The sequence below is a fragment of the Gavialis gangeticus genome, unplaced genomic scaffold (assembly GCF_001723915.1).
Source record: "Gavialis gangeticus isolate Ggan-Ray unplaced genomic scaffold, GavGan_comp1, whole genome shotgun sequence".
Lineage (NCBI taxonomy): Eukaryota > Metazoa > Chordata > Crocodylia > Gavialidae > Gavialis > Gavialis gangeticus.
In genome coordinates this window covers 108,239,871-108,257,803 of record NW_017728992.1, presented here as the reverse complement: position 1 = coordinate 108,257,803, position 17,933 = coordinate 108,239,871, and the positions used below count along the sequence as shown (strand labels likewise).

General features: G+C 41.7%; 1 protein-coding gene across 1 annotated transcript in view; it reads left to right on the top strand.

Annotated features, from left to right (window-relative positions):
* GAREM1 (GRB2 associated regulator of MAPK1 subtype 1) overlaps positions 1-17,933 on the top strand; it is a 128,547-nt gene that overhangs the window by 93,337 nt on the left and 17,277 nt on the right. Inside the window, exons 3-4 of the mRNA XM_019518932.1 lie at positions 1,502-1,632; positions 15,610-16,791. Of these exons, the coding sequence (XP_019374477.1) occupies positions 1,502-1,632; positions 15,610-16,791 (1,313 nt within the window). The remainder of the gene's footprint in view (positions 1-1,501; positions 1,633-15,609; positions 16,792-17,933) is intronic.

The following is a 17,933-nucleotide window of genomic DNA, read 5'->3' as shown; positions in this document are numbered from 1 at the left end:
TCTAAACAAAGTGTTTAAAAAACCAACAACAAAAAACAAACAAAAAATCCTGCTTGGTAGTGAGGTGTTGCAGACTGATGGAGCACTAGGGCTGTTCTCCGTTTGCTAGAAAATGGGGCAGTGGGGAACATGATTGACAGGTTTCCATTGATCTGCAACTTGCTTCTAACCTGAAATAGTCCAAGTTGAGGATCTTCAAAACACAGTTTAAATGATCCTTGTCTTGATAGGGTGTTGGAGGCAGATAGTATGCTTCCTGAATGGTGAAAACATAAGAAGGAGTTTTTGTATGAGACTGTTTAAGTTTCCATCTGATTGATTGTTTTGATGATGCTGAGATCTAGCTCTATTGTTAATGGTGGGTTGGAATCTTGAATAGGTGTCCCTTTTTTTGTTAAATATTTAAAATTTAAGTTAACCAATTTTATTCAAGTCTTTTGAGTAGTTGCTTAAAACACATTTTTCTGTGTTTTGTTGGGGACATACCCTAGGTTAGTATTCTCAGTATTTTTTTCAAAGATGGGAAGATGTCTGTAATGATTGAACTGTATGTTTGAACTAAAATACTGGCAGTAGTTGTGATTTCTGCTTCAGCTTTAGTTAGTTTTTCATTTTTAGTCTTCTTTAGTTACTTTCTTCATAGCAAACATTTACTTTGAAACTGTGCATTCATATGGCACAAAAGGAAAGTAGTGTATTAAAAGCCTGGCTATCCAGGCCAATGTTTGCATTCTTTCCAGAGTCATAGATGTTTCATAGTTGGGGCTTGGACAAAAACTTGTCTTTAATACCACTTTAGAAAACTAGCCGAATGTTTGCCGTTTTGTGGAGGAATTGGAGGGTGTTCTTCTTTCCACCACTAAATACTTTGTTTCATTTTTTAAGTGGACCATCGTCAACTGTTTGTGTATATAAGAAAAATGCTGCTATTCCACCAGATGAAATGGAGTGGACTCTTAAAAGTAATTTAAAAACCTCATTTCTGATTGGAAAATGTCATGTGTAAAGTAAACCACTGTACTTCTGTTACCAAAGTAGGTGCAAAGAGAAGAACTTCGGGGGGGGGTTTGTAGCCATCTAATAATTTTTTTTAATTGAACACTATTCTTGGGGTCTGCTGCACAGTTTGAGGGGAGCCTTTATAACATGACACGTAAAGGCCAGAAAATGCTGTCTATGCAGAAGCTACTTCAGTGTACACATGTTCAGACACTAGTAGTTACTTGCCACTTTTTTTAAAAGAGCGTCTGATGAAAGGCTGCTTTTTAATTTGACTTCAACTCCCACACATTCCTTTTAATTCTGGTTTAGTGAAACTTGGGCACTTTTATTTTGCAGGTTCGTGAAGACTTTTTGCAATCTCTCTTGTTATTGTTTGGCTGTTAATAACTGGAAGAAATTGACCAAGCATGATAGCGGAAAAAAGGCGCCAGCAGTTGCCACAGTGACAGCTGTCCAATGTAAATATCTTACGACTCTTCTGTTTATCATCTGTTTTCAGGGCAGTTTAAGCTGCTGGAACAAGACCGAGATATTAAGGAGCCAGTGCAGTATTTTAACAGTGTGGAGGAGGTGGCTAAAGCATTTCCTGAACGAGTTTACGTCATGGAGGAAATAACGTTCAACGTTAAGGTAGCCCCTGAATAAATATTTATCCCCATCTAAATGATTAAGTGTTGCAACCTTTATATACATGGCAAATGCGCAGCTGCGTTATGTGGGAAGAATGATTTCTTGGGACAGATGAGTCCAAGTCTTGCATTCTAAAACAAGGTTCGTTGGTGTCTCTTTTTGTAGCATTAAATCTCTGTGGTCTCCAAGAGCTGTTTTCCCCATAGCCATTTAGGAAAACACCTCTGATCATTGCAATAAAATGGATAGATATTGTTGCCAGATTTTAGACAAAGTGTTTTTGTTGCACCCCAAAGCAGCCTGTTTTTACCTCCTGCTAGGCAGCAGCTGCTCCACTCACTGTCCAGCAAGTCTAATTTCCAGACCGCGCAGAGGTCTTTGATCAGATGGCAGGCTACCACAGTGCAATAATCCAGTGAATAAAGCAAAACAAGGAAAAGACCAATTGCTGTCTACAAAGGAGATAAGTGAATTGCATGGGAATGCAAAAAGGCCTTTATAGCCATGCACAGAGACTGTCATTCAATAGAGTAGTGGCTGCCTGAATCTGCTTACATGAATTCTTACCTGTGTATCCCATGGGATAGAGTGCAAGCCAGAGGAGCTTTCAGTACAGATCAGAGTGGCTGTGCAGCTTCCCTATTTTGTGCTAGCTGGAACCCCAACTAAAGCTTGTTGATCAACTTCCATGTCCTAGGGTGGGAGCAAGCTGATTATTGTGCAGTGAATTCGCCTCCTCAGAGGATTCTCTGGTTAACTCTTCACTCTCCTTGCACTACAGGAGCATGGGACCAGGGTCTAGCCCAGGGATGGGCAGTTATTTTGGCTGGTGTGCAACTTAATGAATTTTGGTGAGCTGTTGAGGGCCACACACACAATCTTTCAGAAGAGCTCATTTTAACAAATAACAGAGATGGATTTTAAAAACCCCCACACAAATCGTATACTAAAAACAAACCTCTACTATAACATTTTAATTTTGTTTCAAAAAATTAATTTTTGTCCTGCTTTATGGTTTTTTAGTAGTGTGTGTATAGAGGCAGTTGTGTAATAGTTCAAAAGAATGTCTTACTCTTGTATATTTGGGGGAGGAGTATATGGGGGCTGCACATATGCTACGTCCTGGGAGTTGGCTAGGGGTGAGGGAGGGTGGCGGGGCAGGGAGCACGTGCAGGAACAGCTTGCAGAGGCAGTGCGGTGCAGGTGAAGTCTATCCATCACCCCCTCCATCCCGCCTGCAGCTGTTCCAGCAGTGCTCCGTATGGAACCTGCAGCCTGCACCACTCACCCTCCCTGTGCCCACCAGTGGCCCTCACACCAGCCAGCATGCACAGCTTTCCAATGGGGCTGCTCCCACTGTTGCTGCAGCATCCAGGTACTGCTTGGCTCCCCTGCCTCCAGCAGTTCCTCCTCCTGCTGCACCACTCGAGGCAGCAGGTAGTGTGGGAAAGTGGTGGCAGCTGTTGGGATGCGTGCCAGGCACCACATGCCCAGCCAGGCAGCTCCAGCCCCGGCATACAGAGCTCTATCTCCCAGCTGCCTTCCATCCATTCTTCCCACCTGGCAGGATGATCAGCCACTGGCTAACAGTGTTAACCCTGAGGTAGAGTGGGTGGAAGGTGGCCAGGACCGGGAGCCCCACACACTGGGGCAGGAGCCACATGGCTGCAGCTTCCCCTCTACCTGGCTGGGTATGTGGTGCCCAGCACACATCCCTATGGCTGCTGCTGTTTCCCTGCACTACGTGCTGCCTGCAGCAGCACAGCCAGGGCAGGAGGAGGAGGAGCCACTGGAGGTGGGGAGAGATGAGCAATACCGAGGCGGCTGCAGCAGCAGTGGAAGCAGCCCTGGCAGGAAGCTGTGTGTGCTGGCCAGGGTGGTGCCATCAGCAGGCAAGGGGTGGGTGCTGGTGTGGGCTGTCCTGGGTGGGAGTGTGCAGGGCTTGGTCTAATGCAGAGCACTATGGGTACAGCCACAGGCTAGATGCAATCAACTGGTGGGTTGGATCCAGCCTGCGGGCCATATTTTGTCCACCTCTGGCTTAGCCATAATTCATACGTATGAGGCAGGGTTGTTCAAGGATGGTTGTGCTAGTCTAAGTGAATGTGGATTAACTGATGTAATGATGCAATAAATACAACTTCTGGGAAAGCACACTCTCATTTACATGATTATAAATAAGGGGGTTTCATAAATGAATGCAATAGGAAGTTGCAGAATAGTTTTGTTTCAAGGACGCTGTTTAATTTAACTCTGCTTAGAGTTAACATTGTTAGCATTACTCAGTTGACCAGTGGAAAAAGGTAAAATACCAGCAAAATGCACTCCTGTGATTTTTATAGTGAGAGTATAGTACTACAGCTTAAATATAAATTTTTCCTGTGTAAATTGAATAGGGATGTCTTCAATAATACTTCCCATATTCAGTAAACAGAAAGTAAAGTTTGAATATCAGCCTTATATTCTGAAAATCACTGTGTGATAGTATTTCACTATGTTTAACAATGAGCTAAGAAGTCATCTTAGCTGTTTTGCCTAAATGTTTCAAATTGGTGAATATCTAAAGTCTGTTTGCTTCCAGAAATAAAAATAAAATTGAAGTAATTTATCAGGATTTTAATAAAGATCTATTATTTAAACCAGGAGCATTGAGCTCATCAGGCCCTGTGGGCCAGATGACTGGCACAGGGCTGGTTTGAGAGCCAGATCCAGTGCATGCAGCTAGTCTAATACAGGCCCCACATGCAATGTTTGCCCCATGCTGGCTCTGTGTGCAGTGTGCACCTTGGACCACTCCCAAATGCAGGTCTAGTCAAGGTACTTATAAGCGGCTCAGTAGGCTGTATCTTTGACATGCTTGATTTTAAACAATTTATTTTGATCAGATGGTACATCTGCTACCGGACGAATGTTATATGTAGAAGTTAATCTAAAATTGACTTAAGCAAAGAGAGAAGGGATTAAAATCTATGAATTACTAGATTATTCCTAAATTAGATCTTTAAAAATTATGCAGAATAGGTAATGTACTAAACACATTTTATAAATGGAAGAAGGAAGGAGAAAGCATCATGTTTCTTACCCAAGCCTGCTTTAGACCATGCAGGATTTGCCCAGAGGCCTGTGTGAAGTACTTAAGATCTGCATCAGGCTTCTTCAGTCTGGAAGTAAATGTTTTTCCCTTTCCCATCTTGCTTAATGACAGAAGGGTCTTGATTAGATTCCATCTGCATAGGAGAGGTGATTGGCATGGGAAAACAGCTGCTAATAGCTGTGCAGTAGACAGATCTGCAGAGGGAACTTTGTAACAAAATAACAAAAAAAAAACCCAAGCCAAAAAAGCCCCAAACTTGATAAGGAGTGTGTAAGAAAACTGAATTCTGTACCCACTTTTAAAGGCAGGTCAGGAAAGTCTTCTGCCACAATGACACATTTAAAAAATAAAGCTTCTACCCAGTTAATATACTCATTTATCACATTCACCTGATCCAGATATTTACATTCCCACGAGCACCAATTTTACTCCAGTTTTATTCTTTCAAGTAGCATTGTTTGAAGTGCAATGTCATAGAAATCATAGAAAATGTAGGGCTCGAAGGGAACTCATGAGGTGTCTAGTCCAACCCCGTGCTCAAATTGGCACCATCCCCAACTAGATCATCCAAGCCAAAGCTTTGTCTAGCCGGGTGTTAAAAACCTCCAAGGATGGAGATTCCACCACGTCTCTCAGTAACCTGTTCCAGCGTTTTACTACTCTCCTAGTAAGAAAATTCTTCCTAATATCTAAACTAAACTTCCCTTGTTGAAACTTGAGACTGTTGCTCCTTGTTCTGTCACCTGCCACCACTGAGAACAGTCTAGCTCAGTGGTCTCCAACCTTTTTAAGTAGGAGATCACCTTTTGGCATTTAAAAACCAACCCAAGATTTACCATGCACCATTGCCATTCCTATAAAGCATGAGATTGTTCCATCCTAAGTATAGAACTTTCTACTTGTCCTTGTTGAACCTCATGAGATTTCTTTTGGCCTAATCTTCTGATTTGTTTAGGTCTCTCTGAATCCTAGCCTTACCCTCCAGCATATCTACTACCCCCCCCCCCCCAAGCTTGGTATCATCTGCAAACTTGCTGAGGGTGCACTCTATGCCATCTTTCAGGTCACTGATGAAGACATTGAACAAAACCAACCCCTGGGGCCCTCCACTTGACACCAGCAGCCAACTAGGCATCAAGCCATTCATTACTACCCTCTGAGCCCTAGGCTTCAGCCAGTTTTCCATCCACCTTACAATCATTCATCCAGCCTGTATTTCCTTAGCTTGCCAGAGAGAATATTGTGGGAGACTATATCAAAAACCTTGCTTAAGTCAAGGTACATTGAATCCACTGGTGTCCTCACATCCAAAGAGCCAGTCAGCTTGTCATAGAAGGCAATCAGGTTGGTCAGGCACAGCTTGCCCTTGGTGAATCCATGGTGACTGTTCCTTATCACGTTCTCCAAGTGCTTTGAAATGGATTCCTTGAGAATCTGCTTCATGTTTTTTCCAGGGACTGAAGTGAGGTTCACTGATCTGTAGTTCCCTGGATTCTCCCTTTTCCCTTTCCTAAATATAGGTACTGTTTGCCCTTTTCCAAACATCCATGACTTCTCCTGATTGCCGTGAGTTTTCAAAGATGATGACCGCTGTCTTCGCAGTCTCATCAGCCAACTCCCTCAGCACCCTCAGGTGCATTCCACGCAGCCCCATGGACTAGTATAAGTACAACTTTGCTAGGTAGTCCTTAACCTGTTCTTTTGCTACTGCTGGCTGCTCACCTCTTCCTCAAACTGTGCCACTTGGTGCAGTAGTCTGTGATCTGACCTTGCCTGTGAAGACTGTCATGTAAAATGTGACATAATAAGATTTTGATCCCATAATTGTCATCTTGACATTTATTTTTCATCTATTTTTTTTGCCCTCTTCTGCTTTTTGGGGTTTTTTGTGGGGTGGGTTTTGTCTTCCACCTTGTGCCTTTTTTTCCTTCTGTCACAACAAAAAGTAAACTTTCCATCACACAACCAGGACACAGCTTGCCTCCTGGGTTTAATTCCTTGTGCTTTCTACCTGTCTGTCTTCCATGCTGCGGTTTTGTTTTCAAGCTTCCACTTCAACTCTGTTGTTAATTTCCTTAGTTTTTCCTCTCCATACTTAATGTCTCAAAGCAAAGACTTTAACAATGATTGTTGAGGTGTGTGTGTGTGTGTGTGTGTGTGTGTGTGTGAGAGAGAGAGAGAGAGAAGGGGAAGGAATTGACTATTTAGTGTTCTGGATCAAATGTTAGAGCAGGGGCAATTATTTTGGGTGGAGGGCCGCTTACTGAGTTTTGGCAAGCCATCAAGGGCTGCGTGACAAGCAGCCAGGGGCAGATTAATTTTCTAAATTTGGGGGGGGGGGGCCTGTGGGCCGGATAAGATGGCCTGGCAGGCTGCATCCGGCCCACAGGCCACATTTTGCTCACCCCTATGTTAGAGAGTGTGCACGTCTTTTTATAAATATAAAACAAATTTAAGTCTGGAAAAATACCCAAACAAACCTTAATTTGTCAATTTCTTTTGCAGCCTATGGAAATGCGTTTTGGTTTGTAGATTAGTGTCAGTTCACAAAAGATTGTCTTGTCACTGTGATCTTCTTTTCATACTTTAAAAGTTTTTTTTTTTTTTTCCCCCCCTCTAGAAATCATAGAGAAGCAGAGCTAGACGGGACCTCCAGAGGTCATCTAGTCCAACCCCCTGCCTGTGGCAGGATCATCCCTGTCAAAACCATTGTATAAAATTCATAATCTAAATTCTTTGTAAAACTACCATCCACCCAGACATGACACAAGACACAGCACCCTAACCTGCTACAAGTAAAGCAAGGAAACCATGTCAGCCAATGTCCGGCTTCTATAAAAGGTTGTTAATACGTGCTCAAGAGATCCCCAGTAAAGGGCCACACCCCTTGATACAGAAGAAGGCAAAAACCTCCACAGTGGGCATGTCTATATATGCTGATTTAAGGCACTTTAGCCCATATTAAGGGTGTGTGTGTCTACATGTGTGTGCCCTTAGCATGCCTTAAAGGGCAATTTTAGGCTATTTGCACCTAAATTTGATACCTGCAAAAGTATGGACTGACTTGGGATTAACTTTAGTCCTATGTCAGTCCACGCGCACAGCGTTAATGCACTTTAATATCTGCACATGTAGACGTGGGCCTAAATAGCCTTAATGCACATTAAATTTAGGCACATCTAAATGCACATGTAGGCATGCCCAGTGTGTGCCAGTCTGACCATGGGATAAAGCTCCTTCCTGATCCCATATGGTGATTGGTTTGACCCTGAGCAGAGGGGCAAGATCATCTAGCCAGGAACTTCTGGATTTGGTCCCAGCAGGAGCATTGGCACACCCCAGTCAATTCTCCAGCCTTGGCTGCAGCCAACACCTGGCGCCTCTGAGGAAGGCTTAAAAACACCCTGACCCATGTAGCAGAAAGGGAGCAGAGCAACCAGCAAAGCCCAGAAGCATGGGAAAATATCCACTTGTTAACAGTGGAACCTGACTGGCCTTTACTGTGAGCTCAGCAGTAATTGCCATGTAAAAAGATGCAACAAATGTGAAAAACTATTATAAAGCAACTCAGATATTTTATAGAAGTTTATGCATACCCAGACGATTGGACACTACATCAAATTAACTGATTACAACAGTCAGAATGGACGAAAACATATTGCATCTGCTGTTGACAGAGTCTACTGTATTAAGTTATGGAAAACATTATGTTTAATCTTCCCCAGATTTAAAAAAATAGATGAACATTATTTACTAGAAGTCTGCCTTCTGCAGTAAATGTCGCTGTAGTCTAAATTACCTTTGAATTTCAGGAGACAGCTTAAAAGATTGGTGATGTAATTCATGACTGTTTTGCAATGCATTTGATAAAATATCTGTAGGAAGCTAGCGAGTGAAGTAAAGACTCTGGCATCAATACTGTACTGTTGATGTGGCTTGATAACGGGCTGAGAGAGGGCAGGGGGGAACTAATGCATGGAATATGTTCCTTCTGCTGGGTGACGAGCTAGGTGGAACCTCACTTATAGAACTGATAAGTGTTTAAGCTATTAGTGACTTACAAATAGGTCCGAAATATAGTGCCTCTAATATGGTAGGACTGGATGTTCTGGAGCATAATGATAAGCATATGCGGGGTTGAGTTGGGCAGTAAAAGTAGAGAGAGAGTGTGATAATCAGTGTTACTAATAGAAAGTAAGGAATAAGGGGAAGGAAAATATTAAGGAAAGCAAAAATTGCTTGGGAAAAGGGTTACTTGAGGATGCTGCCAGGGTTAACAGCATAGTAACTCAAAGAAACTTCCAGTTTTATGAGGGAAATACCTGAATAATAACTGAAGATGGCTGAAGACTAGTTATATGTTAGTGCAAGATAAGGTTTTAACAAGTTAACTGGAAGCGTTTAAAGTTGTTATGCTAAATTTTTTAACTTAAATGCTCAAATTTTAAAGGGAGGATAGGAGGAGGGCTTTAATTTTTTTTTGCCCTTTTTTTTTTTAATACAGAGCTTAAACTGCCCTAGCTTTTCTTTCCCCATCCCTTCAGTTGGTCTTAGCTTCATTCAAGGCAACAGGGTTTTGGTCTCCAGACTAACATTTAACACGTGATTCAAAACTGAATTGGGAGAGGAATAGTGAAAACTCAATGAGTTGGGCTTTGGACAAGACCATTTCTGACCTGAGGGCAATGGAGGAAGAAGAGAGATGAAGCAAAGATGTCTGGCACACAGTTAAGTCATAGTTTGGTTCCTGACTTCTGTCTGGGGTCTCTGGGGGTAATGTTGGCACCAGCAATAGATTTGAAAATCTTAGGGTTTCTTTTGAGAGCCCCTGTTCTCATGCAAAATAACTCCTTCTGTAACATGAATGCAAAAGCAAACTTTATAAGAATTCACCAATTATGAATATTGCTAGCAAATAATAACACTATAGATATATACTTTTCCAGAAATATACAGGCCTACAACTTAAAATCCTAAGACTGTCTAACAGGTGGCCAGCCTGTTATGGAGATCTTACCCAAATTCTGCAACTAAGTTCTAAGAGGTACTGGATCCTCATTATGTCCTGCATATAGGAACCTCACCAAAAGATGCTACAGAAATGCAGCTCAGAGCACCAGAACCCATTTTACTTGCAATATTACTTGATAGAATTTTTTTACAAATATGAACAGAAAGGAGATACGCTTGTATCATCCTGTTAATCAAGGGAGAGCGCCCTGAACCCTTATGCAGGATTTGATGGCCTAAGACTGACTAGTCTTTTCATACTACTTCCCTTAGCCTCGCTTACGCTAAGTTAACACAGCTAAAGCTACTGTAGTGCAAGCTAAAATAAATCCAAACTTAACATGAACGTCTATAGTCATCACAGTAGCAATCCTATTAATAAAAAATTATTTAAGCATTTTAGTCAGGTTTTTTTATTTACCATAGCTACTCAAATCTAAGACAACTCTGAATTTTAGGAAACATCCCAATAATTAGTTATAATACATGGAAAAATTCTAAATTTGTTACAGTTGTCCTTGTATAATATCTAACTATTGGGGGCTCATTTTTAATTCTTCCCCACCCTGCTATGGAGGGTGGGGGGCAGGCAGTGGGGGTGCAGGTGCTGTGGCAAGGTCAAATAGCTGACCTTCTGCTTATGCCTGCTAACTCTGCCTCCTGCCTGCCCACCTGCAGTCTTAGGGCCTTCTTTCCTCATTCCTCTGCTTCCTCCTTTCTTTCCTCCCGTACAGCTTCTGCTTCCCCCATCTCCCACTAGCCTCTGATCCCTGCTTCCTCCCCCCACACCCCTTCCCCTTCCCCTTGCTTCACACTGGCAGGCTCCATCCCTGTTCTAGCCTAAGGCACTGAGCACAGTCCCAGCGCAGACCCCATAGCAGCCGTGCAGGTGTGCTGCTGCTGTGGGGCTGGGCTGGGAGTGTCCCAGGCTGCAGTACGGACGAAACTTGTTGATACGGAGCAAGGATAAGTGGAAAGGGAGAGGGGCAAGCGGGGGACCAGAGGCTGCATTGGGTGTGGGGGGGTAGGCAGAAGAGGCTGTAGAGGGGAGATGGCAGGGTGCAAAGAAGACAGGGGGTGGCAGGCTGCAGCTGCAGCTATGACCCCGATCACAGCCCAAACCACAACAGCCACCAGAACCATACCACCCTTGCACTTGATTAAAAAATGAGGGGCTTCCCCCAGTGTTAAATGGGGAGGAGGGTTGTCTTAGTATCAAGTAAATATGATAATGATATTGCAGCTTTGAGTTTTTTGTTTCTGCATTCTCTGGATTATTACAATTTTCAGCAGAATCGTGAAATGTATTTAACAATGTGTCAGACCTTACAGGACATGATAGTGAGAGAGAGTAAAATAGCCTAGAGTACATGCTACTGTCCCCATACAGACACTAGGTTACTCTTCGCATGTGGAATATAGTATATTCTGGCTTTTATAACTTGTTTTGTATCTTTTAAGTGTTCTGTGTTGTCATCATAAGAGCCTGGCTTGTTTTGTGCAATCTGCTCCTGTCATGATCTGCATGTGATGCTGTTTTATATTGAAAGAAGCTAGCTGGATCCAGTGATGCATAGAAAATTATACTATGTGTATGTGATGATAAAGAAGGACATAAAGAGGCCACAGGCACTATGGGCACTTTTCCATGTACCCCAGAGGTGAGAGGTGGCACTTTTGAATTACAGCAGCTCTGAGAGCTGCTCTAATTAAAGTGCTGCAGCATCTCGTATATCAGCATCCCCATGCATAGTGGTGGTCATTCAATGATCTTTAGTTCAAGTGCTCCTGCTGCCATTTTTAAGCATGCTGGTACACAAGATGCAGGAGGCTGCTGGAGCGTGATAATTACCATGTTCCAGCAGACTCAATTAATCAAGTCTGCTCTGATGCTCTATAAGTACAGCGCATCAGAGCAGCCTCCCTGCTTGTGTACAGGTACCCTATAGGATTAAAGATAAGGTATTATAGTTCCATGGTCACAGATTATACAGCGTACTTGTGAATAAGGTTGTGTGATTTTTCTTAGAACGTTGCTACAGGGACAGAGTCCAGGTAATTTTGCCACCTCTAGTTAAGAATTTTAACCTGAAAGGTAAGTCTACTTCTGGATTCTAAATTGTGGGTTTTTTTCATACTAATTTAGTTTTAATGCAATAGTAAACGATATAGCAAGTAGGACATGGGTTTTGTTAGTCAGTGGGCACATCTACATGAGACCTACTGTCCAGTAGCCTGATACTATTGTGCAGTAGTGTTGCGTGGCAAAAACAGTGAAGTGTCAGTACTGCACGGTAGCATCACAAAAACAGCGTTTGGCACTAACAGGTTACTGTGCATTCATGTAGTACTTGCTTAGCGTTTATACAGGTGCTAAATAAATGCACAGTAACCATTGCATAGAAGTGTCTCGTGTAGATGCAGCCAGTTTAATTAACAATAGATGTGTGTATCCCAGAACATGTTTCCATGTTCCTTACTGTAGAATATATGTAAATAAATTGATGCATTTTTAAACAAATTAAGTGTAGGCATAGGAGAAGCAGAGACTTGAGAACCCAAACTCCAGTGGTGGAGTTGCACTCAGCCTACTGAAACCTGCCAGCAGCTTTTAATTTCACCTTAATGAGTTGCTCTGTGGACAGACTCTAAAGGCCAGATCCTATTCCACCCTGCTCGAGTCCCTGAAAATCCACTAACGCATCTGCTATTCTACCCTGCTGACATATTAAACTTACAACTAAGTCACAAAAAAGCAGCATTGAGGAAGAGGACCCACCTGCCTTTTCTATTAACAGTTTTTCAGGGGCTTGAGCAAGGTAGATGAGGCTCTTGAGTGCATTTGATGACTGATAAATGAAGTAGGACCTGGTTTCAAGTATGATTTCAACATTTGATTCACTTTCTTTAGCTAAAACATGTGAGTGATTGATTTATTTTATGATAGTCTTGAACTACAATTAATCCCTCCTGTATTTTACATTCAGAATGAAGCTCGTATACTAATATTTTACTCGGCCAGTGCCAGGCTTGAGCCCTGGCATAATTTATTTTTCCTGCCACTTTAACAATTGTATGTTCTTAGTCCAATTCAGTTTTAAATACTAGATCAGCCATGTGCATGTATGCAGTAAAGCTATGGAATGGTAGCTGCTAAATGTCTGAGTTTAAAAATTTAATTTTCTTTTAAAGAAATGGACCTGCCCAATTTAATAATCTATTCACTGCTGGTCATTTTAAACTCTACTTTTTTTTTTCTCTAAGAAATGAACCTGGCATCACTAAAAAATAAGTATTCAGTTCATCAGATCCATAATAGTATTTCTTCATGGAGAAGCCAGAGGGGTTAATTACCTTAGTCTCATGAGATAAGTGAAATATTTCCTGGTATCCTGGATTATTTGTTTGTAGATCTCAAGGGAACAACAAGTTATCGAAGCAGCAATTTAACAAATATAGATAACAACAGCCTTCCTCACTCCCATTGGTGCTTTAAAAAAAATGCTGGAAGATAATAGTTATCTTTACAAGTCTTCAGTTTCTCATTGTATGCCTTGCCTCTTCAAAACAAACAATATATATGGCTATGCAATTCTGTGGAAATTAGAATTCATTTCCTTTGTGAATGTTTAAAAAGAAGGAAAAAGCTATAGGGTACATCTAGGTACAAAGTATTCTCAACTCCTACCAACTTCACTGAATTCAGAACTGTGTCCAGTCATTTAATCCTGAATCCTTGTGTAATTGGTTTCCAACATAAATTTGTAATGAATTTATGGCACCTCAGTCAGCAGAAGGCTGAACACTTTTATGTCAATGGTTCAAAATGTTTCCTGACCGCTCGTGTAAACTGTGAATGACTATTATGTACAATAAAATCCTGGCAGTTTCCTGGATTAGACTGATTAGTGTTGTTTAGATAACATAGAACTTGAATAACTTCCTCTCAGGAAACACTGAAACTGAAACCTGTAGCCTGCATGCTTGTACTGAACACATTGTGCATACTTGCTCCCAAAGACCCACAAGCACCTTTACAAACATGGACAAATTGCAGATTTTCTTTCAAGGGGAATAGCAATTACTGAAAGCATCTCTCACTTATTTAACAGATAGAGATGACAAAAATTGGTTAGGAAGTTGTTTTCGTGATTTTTATATAGCAGCTATTTGCCAGATTTCAGAATTTGGAATTTAAAACTTTACTGTGCACATGAACTGGGACTTTTGGTAAGGAAAAGCTATTTTTGCATAGCTTAAAAATGTGAAATCCCTGCTTAGTTTACCTGCTACTGAGAACCTGCTACATAGTGCAGATGTCTGTAATAGGCTTGTGGTATTTGCTTAAAACACCTTACTTTGTGAATAGGTGTTTTTGATCCTGGAAGCTCTGTTACCTCATTGAAGGGAAGGTGTTTTGTTACACTAGCTAGACATAAGGGAGATGGAATGGCTATCTAAAATAGATGCTAGTGTGTGAATTCAGTGGTTTTATGGGAATGACTTTAGGAGCATTCAGTCCTTTGGCATCCTTCCCCCTCCCCCCCTTTTAAGTACAATTTCTGTAGTAAGAAATAACCAATATGCCTATACCGGTGTTATCTAATCCTTCCCCTCCCCTTTTCAGAAGGGGCTGAGCGGGGGTTATATTTACTTCCTGATGACAAGGGAGAGGAGCAATAAGAGGGTATTTTTTGATTCCTAAAGAGGGAACCTGGTGGGAATGGATAAACTTTGCCCCTTCTGTATTCAAGATGTTGTAGATAAATGTCAGAAAGCAGCAGAAGCAAGAGAGCTGGGTGGCTGAATATCTAGGAGGAACAGCACTGCTCAAATATAGTCTACAGTTTTCAGATTGTTGCTGTTGAATTTGGTGGAATATTGTTTCTTTCCTATAAATTACTCGCATGTATTTCCATTCTTTTTGCAAGTCAAGTAAGTTCTAGGGGCATGTGTAGATGAAACAACGGGCATGAGTGCACAACACTTTAAAGCAGGTTAAATGCTTTTGTACCACTTTAATGGTGTTGGTGTTTGCATGCGTTGGCGGCGTATTGCGCATTACTTCCAGCCACTGTGGCACATTTGGCAGCGTAATGCGCCTTAAATGTCTTCGGGGCGCAGCAAACTAAAACACCTCCGAGGAGTTTGTTTGCTGCCCTATATCTGCGGAGCAAAGCACTAGGCTCTGTGCGGCTCAGGGACTGTGCAGGCAGCCTGGCAGCAGCCCAGGAAAACAGGCTCCACCAAAGGAGGGGAAAAAATCCAAAAAGCAGAGAGCCTGATCTTTTTTTTTTTTTTTTTTTTTCCCTTGGGCGCCTGCCTGTCTGCATGAGCTGCATGGGGACCTGGTCCTTCCCTCTGTGGCTGCGGTGCCCCGCAGGACCACCCAAACTGGGTGCCTGCGGGGGAGGGGGTGTGCTGCTGCTGCGCAGGGAAGCACCAGCCCCCCCTGCAGCCCAGGGACCGCTCCACTCACTGGCAGTTTGCCCTCCCCTCCCCACTGCCAGAGACGCACGTGCAAGACAGGTGTACACGGTATTGGGGGTTTACTTTGCCCTAAATTGAAGCAGTGTTTTAAAAACCCACTTCTTCAATTTAGGGCCCCTGTTTCGTCTACACACACCCTAAATGACTACTTTCTTACCGTCTTGCTTGAGATAATGTGTTGTCCCTGCTAGAAATGTAACTTAAGTTTTCATGCTAAATCACTTGTATTTGCTTTGTGAAGATATTCAAACAAAAGTAGCTTATACTGTTTTCTTAAATATTATTTTCCATCTCACTATCTAATCCAGCCTAACTATATTTGATATGAATTGAGGTGTTATCTTCTCTGCATAAAAAATATACTTCTGTATTACTATTTGCAGGTGGCTTCAGGTGAATGCAATGAAGACACAGAAGTTTACAACATTACACTCAGTACTGGGGATGAGCTCACTTTAATGGGACAAGCAGAAATCCTGTATGCAAAATCTTCTAAGGAAAAGTCACGACTCAACACCATCTTCAAGAAAATTGGGAAACTTAATTCTATCAGTAAGCTAGGCAGAGGTAAAATGCCATGCCTCATTTGCATGAACCATAGGACCAATGAAAGTATAAGCCTTCCTTTCCAGTGTAAGGGCAGGTTTAGCACCCGCAGTCCACTGGAGTTACAGATGCAAGAGGGTGAGCACACAATTCGCAATATAGTAGAAAAAACAAGGTTGCCAGTCAATGTAACTGTGCCAAGCCCCACACCAAGAAACCCGTATGACCTGCATTTTATCCGTGAGGGCCATAGGTACAAATTCGTCAACATTCAAACAAAGACTGTTGTAGTTTGTTGTGTTCTGCGTGGTAACAAAGTTATTCCAATGCATTTTCCCTTGCATTTGACTCTTCCAAAATTCGTGCTCCCGGACAGTCTTGTGAAAGGGGAGCTATGGCATGATACCCTGGTCCAACATTGGTTTAACATCTGCCAGGAACAGTTTGATATAGATGAATATTCCCGTGCAGTGCGAGATGTGAAAACTGACTGGAATGAAGATTGTAAGAGTCCTAAAAAAAGTCGGTGCACTGGGCACAATCATGTGCCAAATTCTTTGAGCTATGCCCGGGATGAACTAACACAGTCTTTTCACCGGCTCTCCGTTTGTGTTTACGGAAACAATTTGCATGGAAATAGTGAAGTGAACCTTCATGGGTGTAGGGACTTGTGCAATGAATGGGCCCTCTTTTCTCATGACACCCTTCAGTATCAGGACTCTGGTGACAGTAGCAGTGACTATCTTTTTCCTGAAGTTACTGAAGAGTCCATGTGTCTGCCTGCAAAACCAGAACTTCCTTATGAAGAACTGTGGCTGGACCAGGGATCGGGGAAACCTTGTGATCAGCCTCTTACTCGTTCGCTAAGTGAGAAGAACAAATGTGACAATTACAGAAGCTCTTTTCGGTCAAAATGTGGTAATGCATCTCTTCCTATGCCTGGAACTCTAGCAGCAACAACAAAAAAGTCTTCAGATGTTTCCCTACCTCCACCTCCAGTGCCTCCCAAATCAGAAGCAGTAAGTCAGTGTTAATTGTCTCTTTATTTATCTTTAATTGAGGGAAGATGCACTTTGGCACCACGAGAGAAGACTTATTCTTGGGATGGGGAGAAATGGTCTCTCATAAGTAACCTAATTCCTGCCAAGTGAAAGTTATCAAAGGATTGTATTTAAAACAAATCAATTAGTATTTTAAACTTATGGCTTTCTATTTCTTATGTTCTCTTCCCACAAATAAGATTTCTTAAATTATAGATGATCCTTCACTTTTCCCATTATGCCTTGCTTTGAATGCTGCTTATTTTGCTCAAGCTTTTTGTGGCTGAACTGCATTGGATGTGAATCCATTCAGAATCCTTCAGTGTCATTCTTGATTTAACCACAGAGATTGCTGCACGGGGGTACTTCTGAAATTTTCTGTATGTATCTTATAGTTTCATAGTTTCATCTTCCCTTAATAGTTCCTGGTAGTGTACAATTTACTTTGTGCACAATGTACCCATGTGTAAGAAAAGCTTCTAGAGAGATTTTCTACTTCATTATGAGCCTTTGACTGTAATTTGCAATGTACTGAATGGTATGTTCAGTCCCAAGTCTCTATTAAATGAAAGTCAACCTGAGGAGTACTGGGCAAGTAATTTAGGAAAGCAGTAGGAGTAGTTTATTTACAGCTTTTTTCCAGAACAATACAATAAAATGAATATTAATATATATATGTTATTTTATTACATATATAATAATTTATCATAGTTGCTGAAAAAGTATGGTAAGATCATCCATTTAACCAGTTTACAGTAAGTTAAAACAGAACATGGTGTATAGTGATATAAAAGAAAAGATGAAATGAAGCAGTAGATAATAAGACAAAGAAGAGGAATTCCATTTGATTGTGGCCCCTATTCTTTGTGAAAGTAATGCAGGTACGTGTAAGGAGTTTATGGCAGGCTCTGAGTTGTTAAAGAAGCAAGATTTGTTTTTTCTTGTTTAGCCCAGTATTTACGATTTCTTATTACTAGAGACAACCATTTTCCTCATTTCTTCAAGGAATAAACAAAACCACAAATAGTGATTTTTTTTTTTGATTTTTTTTTTTTAAAGTCACCTATCATTCTTGCTGCAAGAACATGCTCTGTCCAAATATAGGATCCAGTAGCACCTGC